This window comes from Eptatretus burgeri, chromosome 17, assembly GCF_056783735.1.
Source record: "Eptatretus burgeri isolate ZD-2024b chromosome 17, Ebu_testis_v1, whole genome shotgun sequence".
NCBI classification, from domain to species: domain Eukaryota; kingdom Metazoa; phylum Chordata; class Myxini; order Myxiniformes; family Myxinidae; genus Eptatretus; species Eptatretus burgeri.
The window spans coordinates 29539961-29547457 of NC_140977.1; the positions used below are offsets into that span (position 1 = coordinate 29539961).

At 43.6% G+C, this 7497-nt stretch overlaps 1 protein-coding gene across 3 annotated transcripts in view; it reads right to left on the reverse strand.

Moving 5' to 3' along the window:
- YEATS4 (YEATS domain containing 4) overlaps positions 1–6700 on the reverse strand; it is a 29097-nt gene extending 22397 nt beyond the window's left edge. For 2 of the 3 annotated variants that reach the window (XM_085862561.1, XM_085862560.1), the window contains exons 1-2: positions 6426–6699; positions 4427–4613 (exon numbers count right to left, since the gene is read on the reverse strand). In XM_085862561.1, the coding sequence (XP_085718687.1) occupies positions 4427–4613; positions 6426–6479 (241 nt within the window). In that variant the 5' untranslated portion in view covers positions 6480–6699. Of the gene's footprint in view, positions 1–4426; positions 4614–6425 lie in introns of all 3 variants that reach the window. The other variant, XM_085862562.1, reaches the window with a different exon arrangement.
- Between the last annotated feature and the right edge of the window lie 797 nt (positions 6701–7497).

Below are 7497 nucleotides of genomic sequence, written 5' to 3' on the forward strand. Positions count from 1 at the left end.
TCTCTCTCTCTCTCTCTCTCTCTCTCTCTCTCTCTCTCTCTCTCTCTCTCTCTCTCTCTCTCTCTCTCTCTCTCTCTCTCTCTCTCTCTCTCTCTCTCTCTCTCTCTCTCTCTCTCTCTCTCTCTCTCTCTCTCTCTCTCTCTCTCTCTCTCTCTCTCTCTCTCTCTCTCTCTCTCTCTCTCTCTCTCTCTCTCTCTCTCTCTCTCTCTCTCTCTCTCTCTCTCTCTCTCTCTCTCTCTCCAAATGGCACCACAGTCAACTCCGCTCGTGAGAAGGCCGAACGCCTCAACTCTGTGTTCGATTCCAAATCATGTGCCCCCAACCCGTGACTCTTGGGACTGTCGGTGCAAATTTCTCCAAAATTAGCATAATGGGTTTGAGGGTGATTAAAAATTAAAAATTAAAAATGCTGCCAATTAAACTTGATTGATAATTAACTTGAAAAAAGTAAATGTTTTTAGTATATAGCACAATGTATTGTTACAACCCTTTAATGGGAAATGTACTCAAATACAATATGATTATTACATCCAAGTGCTTGAACATGTATCTTTTTTTAAAATATATTTGCATGTTAAATGACCTTTTTCTCTTTTTTTTTGTGTTGGAAGACAATCAATGTGTCCAGTAAAAATGTCCCTTGTTCACCAAAACAGATTGATCTGCCAAACAATTTTTAATCTTTATTCAGTATAATCGAATCACCTATTATTATATTTTTGCTTATCAAGGGATTCTTATAGATATAAATAATTACATACTGGTGCCTGAAAGTTTGGCTGGAAACAAGAGTTTCCAGCTCGCTTAAATGGAATGTGTGAGAAAATAATGACCAGAACTCCAGTCAACCTTCAGGTCATAAATACTCCTTATCCCTTCAAAATTAAGCTCATCTCCAGATGGCTGCTGCAAAATCTGAGAGTGATCTCTCCCTTGAACCCTCGACACATCAAATGTGGCATCAGCATGTCTGGAGGGTGAACAGACATAGTCGCACTAAATACTGGAGAAGAAATCAAAAGTTCACGAAGTGGAGAATTGGAGGAAGGTCGTGTTGCTTCACTTCCTCTTGAATTCTCCATATGCATATGGTTTTGTTGTTTTAATAAATGACTCAAATGTACAGGAGGAATTGAGAATTATTCGACAGTACCCATCCTTCTCTGTCACAACCAACTGCTCCTGGACTCGGTGTCTTTTGTACATGAGAAGGTTCAGAAGGTTCTTTCAACCCTCGACTCTGATTCTGCAACGAGACCGGATGGCATCAACTCACGTGTCCTGAAAAAAAAAACCTGCTTTGCTGCTCTTTCACATCCTCTCTGCCCTTTTCACCCTGTCATTTGCATTCGGTCATCTCCCATCTCCTTGGAAATCCGCAAACATAACTGCATTACATTAAAAAAAAACAAAAGGTGTAAAAATTGATCCCCTTCACAAGCAGACTAATCAGCTTATTTCCAATCATCAGCAAGGTCATATAATCCATCATCGCAGCCGATATGAAATCCTTCCTTTTCTCCAACCTCATCTCAGATCACCAATTTGCATTCAGACCAGGTCACTCCGCCTTAGGCATGTTGCTTCGACTCACCCAATAATGGATGGTAGCCCTTAATGTCAGATACAAGATCAGGGCCGTCTCTCTGGCCGTATCTCATGCTTTTGAGTCTGGCATTCTGCCTTCCTCTCCAAACTCTCTGCCTATGGCATCCAAGGCCAACTCCATGTATTGCTCAATGACTTCCTCTACTCTCGTAGTAACTATGTGGCACTCAACGGAATTCTTTCATCTTCTCTCCCTGTTAAAGCTGGAGTGCCCCCAAGGCAGTGTTCTGGGCCCAGTCCTACTCTTCATTTTCATAAATTATCTCTCTGGCTCTCTAGAAAACTTCCTTTTTGTATTTGTTAATGACTCCACACTCTGTCATGATATCCCTCACCCTTCAGACAAGAAGGCTGCAGCCTCTTCCCTCTCTTTGGACCTTGAAAAAAAAAATCACAAGCTGGTCAAACATTTGGAATATGTCTTTCAATACTGACAAGTCTCACTATCTCTTTCTGAAAAGGCTGTCTGGCAAACCCTCCTATCTACTTTCTTTACGATCCTCTTGAGGAAGTTCAGTCATTCAAACTCTTGGGTCTCAATGTCAGCCATGATCTTTCTTGGGCAAACCACATTTCAAAGTTGGCCTCCAAAGGCAGCGGCCGTCTGGGCATCCGCCGTCATACAAAATCCTTCCTTGGCACACCTGAACTCCTATCCACCGACGAAGCCTTCATCCGCAGCTTGATGGAGTACTGCTCTCCATTCTGGGCTGCCTCCCCTGCCTCACACTTTGCTCACCTTGACGCTGTGGAAACCAAGGCCTTTAAGATTATTGGAATCTCCCACCTTGAAGTCGAGTCTATGGGCCTACGTCTTTCACATTGCAGACAGATCGGTGGTCGTTCTATCATCTTCCACCTCCTTTCTGGTCTGCACACTCTGGTCTTTCCAGGCTTTGTCTCCCCTAAGTTTCGGCAGGGCGCATGCGGTCCACCAAGAACCCCCTTCTCGTGAAACTCCAAAATCTAGAATCACTGCTCCCCTACACTCATTTGTTTGTCTTTTTTTCCTGCCTGTGGAGTCAACTTCCACATCCTCTTCAATCTCATTCTTCCCTCCAGGTCTTCAACACAGCTGTTCACCACCATCTCAGATTGTACCCAATCCAAAAGAATGATATTTTCTAGCCCAATTAACCTCCCAAAGCTCATCTCTTTGCCAACGAGAGAGTCCATAGAACACGATACGCTGTGCAGTGCTCAATTAAATGCAGGATGGCCTTGCCATTCACCGGGGTTGTTCTTGAAAATGCCTGTGAACCGCAAATGGACAAACTTATGGGGTAATGGGGAAAATAGGGTTAGGGACTTCAGCTGTCCAGACTGTACCCCTATTTAACATGTTTATGCATTGTTTTGTGCTATTTATTTTCATGAATAAAAATATTTATTAAGAATATAAAATAAAATATTATTAATTATTATTATAATTATTTCATATGCAGCCTGTGGCTGCATCATTGCGGGGAATGCAGCTGTGCAGCTGATGCAGTGCCCCGTTTCCTGTAAGCTGGTACTCATTTTGCCAACTCTGGAAAAATGACAGGCTGAGTGAGCCAACCCACCAGGTGTTATTTAACAGCACGACAGGGGGCTGAAACTCAAGACCCTAGGATCTCAAGATGGCCGACTTAACCGTTATGCCAACACCAGGGTTAATTTCCTGTACAGTATTTTAAAAATAAAGCTTATTTTCTTGATTTATTAAGATCATTAAACTTACGTCTAATAAAAATGACGATAAACTTGATCCAATAATGTGATGGCGACGATAAAGACGAGTTGATGGAGGTGATGGTGAAAATGATGTTGGAGGGTTTGAGTGAACTATTAACGGCCCGTGTTAAGGGTTTGAGTTGGTTATTGTGCTAACGGCCCATGTTCATCAATTAGCTGAATAAATCCCCATTAACATTGCATCGACATCGTACATCGCCATCTTGGCGGGTTCTTTTTCACTCGATTTGCACATTCTCACACGCCACTGCCCTCTCGTGCTATATGTCGATATATTGTATTGTTTTTGGAAGTATGATGAAGGCGATTTGAGTAATAGTGCTCAAATCTATAAATCAATTTAAATAAAAATTTAAAGAGGTATAAAGTGGTATAAATTAATTAATTCTGGGTTTTACCGCCAATTTCCCGAAGCTGTCTATTACATCATCCTATCGAACACGTAACATTCGTCATTCGTGCCTGTTGTTTGTGTCCATTATGACGTCCTTAAAAAAAGAGTAAGTTTCCTGTTTGGAATGATTCTAAATTTTGTTTGTCTGCTTGCCGAGCTGGCAGAGTAAAAACATTGCCTCACTCCTGTCTGTGCATGTGCAATCGGGAAAAATTATGAGACAATGTACAGAGTAAAATGGCAAACTTGCCTTTCTATTCATGTTCCGATTTGTGTTGAAAAAAAATAACATTAAATTGAAATAAGCCGTTCCTCCATCATAAACTGAGGACCGTAAACGAAGACGGATGTATGGACATGAACCAATTGCTTAACCCTGCTTTTCGTTCCGCATGTGTGGGGTAATTTCCAGTTTTTCTTTCCTGAGAGTTTGTTTCTGTCTCCATATTGTCCATCCTGTACATCCTCCAAACCCCCTCATTATTCCCCACATCCCTTGATTGTCCAAGTCTCCCTCAACCCTGCTTTTCGCGTTTCCCCTCACCCTCTCTCATGTTACGTCCGATGTTCTAGCTGCTCCACATGCCTCGACTTTGTATCCAATATCAAGACAGCTCAAAACAACAAGTACACGTTCCCTGCTTCCATGTACCACACTTAGCCAGACATTCTCTGAATAAGTCTTACCTCTGAGTGGGTTTCCATAACTCTCGTGGAGTTTAAACTGTATCTTCTTCACATACGTGGACATGTCCTCGTTGTGGAAAGGTTTCACATACACGGTCCACTGGTGCGTATGTCCATCTTCCTCGCGCTTCTTCCCAAAGTAACGGGACACGTTTCCATATACAACTGCCTTTACTACAGTAACACCCTGGCACAAACACACCAAACAAAATCACGTCGTCAAGGAGAATACATACAGTTAATGCTCGTATAAAGGTTTCGCAGCAATGGCATAATCAAAAAGCAACTACGGAATTCAATGTAACGAGGTTTCAAGGGAAAAAAAAACACAACACACGTTTGCCATCATGTGGACATATCTCGTGCTTTTGATACAGTCTGGCATCCTGCCTTACTCTCCAAACTGTCTGCCTGTGGAATCCAAGGACAATTCCACACATGGCTTAGTGACTTCCTCTCCTCTCGTGGCCAACATGTGGCTCTCAACGGAATCATTTCATCTCCTCTCCCTGTCAAGGCTCCAGTGCGCCAAGGCAGTCCGATATCCCTGATCTTCATCAATGAGGTCTCTCACTCACTGGAAATCCCCTTTATCTATTTGCTGATGAGTCTACCTTCTGTCGTGACATCCCTCATCCTTCAGACAGGCAGGCTGCAGCTTCTTCCCTCTCTTCAGACATTGACAAAATCACAAGATAGTCCTGACAAATCTCACACTCTCACCATCCCTCTCTGAAACGACCATCTGGCACCTCCCCTCTCCTCCCCCCCACCCCCCCCCCTCTCATCTACTTTCTCAACAATCATCTTGAGAAGGTTCAGTCATTCAAACTCCTGGGTCTCATAATCAGCCATGATCTTTATTGGGCAAATCGCATTTCAAAGTTGGCCTCCAAAGCCAGCCGCCATCTATGCACCCTCCATCATACAAAGTCCTTCAATGGCACACCTGAACTCCAATCCACCTACAAGGCCTTCATCCGCAGCCTGATGGAGTACTCATTTCCCCTCTGGGCTGGCTCTCCTTCCTCACATCTTGCTCAGCTTCACACCTTGGAAACCAAGGCCTTCCACATGATGAAGATCAGTCAATGGGTCTTTCACTTCACCATTGAAGACAGGTCGGTGGTCTCTCTGTCTTCTACCGCCTCCTTTCTGATATTGCACCCTCTGCTCTTTCCTTGCTTTGCCCCCCCCCCCCCGCCCAAGTTTCCGCAGGGTTCACACACGTTCCAGAATCAACCCCCTTCTGGTGAAACTACCAAAATCCAGGATCACCGCTCACATACTCATTGGTTTCCTCTTCCCCCCCCTCCAACTGTTGAACCAACTTCCATATTCTATTCAATATCATTTTCCCTCCTTGGACTTTCCTTCTCCATGCACGCGTGTTTTACGTGCCGACCCGTTCAGTGTGTGAGCTCTCCCATGAGCCTCGACTATGTATCAAGTTGCGCCGTGCCCACCCGGCCCGCCCCAACGGAATGGGGATGGAGGCGGCAAAAATACAAATAACGTCTTCAGTCATCGAGCCCTCAAATTGGGAGCAACAATTCACATTTGTTGCCACATCTGACGCAATTTAAATGCTCTAATGGTGGTGAGGTGCTCCACTTGACCGTTTCTTGGATACACGTAGCTTTTTGATGCCTGGGGTCCAGAAGAGAAATCTGTATTGGTTTCAAAGCCGGTGACCAATTAATAGTACTAGTAGGGCACCATGTATGAAACAAAGCAAGGAAAATTTAGCGAGAACCGGAAATGTTGATTTGTCAGTTATTTAACCGGCATGACTTCCGGTGACGTCATCTGCTTACCTCATGCTAATTTTACCGGTTAAATAAGCGTGAAGGGAAACATGTTCACGTCGATAAATCAACACGCAGAGAATTATAAACAAATTTTAAAAAATATAGGAGTGAAGGAGAGAATCGTCATCATTCCGATTCGGGTGACATTGGACACTTGTGGGCGACAGTAACCCTTGCAGCCCACAAACCTTCACACGTCCACCTGAATCGGGCCCGAACTCCGCCATGCGGGACTTGTACATGACGAGACGTTTCACTTCCTTCCGCCCTTTGCTCCGCTGAAGAGAGACCACGCAACGTCTCTAAGAACGTGCACACGTCAAACGCCGCCAATAACCAAAAAGATGAGAAAGCGATGTACGAGTATGGTGGGTGTAAATATGAATTAAAATTTACAGGCCTCGAAACAAATAATGGGGGGGCTGAACGGAGGCGGGAAAACGGAGGCAGCCGCTCTCTACACCATCATGGCCAGCAGCACTGTATAAACACGAAACCGCAGCGAGAACGACCGGGAGTCAAAACTCGAAACACCCGATGTACAAGCAACTATCGTTCCACAAAATGTGCTCGTTTTCCCCGCAATGGATTTTTGTGTCCATATCAAATAACAAGCTCGAATGAGCTCAGATCCTCGTCTTCTTAGTGATGACGTCATAGTTATCAGTTACCTATCAGGTGTGCGGTAAATTATCTCTACTGCCATATTCGATTCCATCTGAAATATTCAAAAAGCTTGCGTTGTTTCGGACATAATTGTTAAGTTTATGCGATTTCCATTGTGATATTATGACGTCATAACTTTTTTTCTTGGGAAGAATTTCCTCAATCCGAGATGGTTACTGTCTGCGCGTGAGCTTTCTGCATGAACGTGTCAAGTTTCAAGATGTTCTGATGAAAAGTCTTGGTTGTGAAACAAAAAAAATTCAGAAAATAGTGATGACGTCATAAAACGAATACGACGTCATTGTGATGTATCAGATTTGCGTCAAATCATCTGTGCAAATGCCCCGTTTGATTTACGCAAACATAATTCAAAAAGCTTCCCTAGTTTTGGAGATAATGGTATAGGCGATTTCCATCAGCGGTGATATTATGACGTCATAACTTTTTTTTTTCGAGGAAGAATTTTCTAAATCGGAGATGGTTAGTGCCTGCGCGTGGGCTTTATGCATATACATGGCAAGTTTCACGAAGATCCGATGAAAACTCTGGACTGTGAAACAAAAAATGCGAAAAATAGGAATGACGTCATAATGA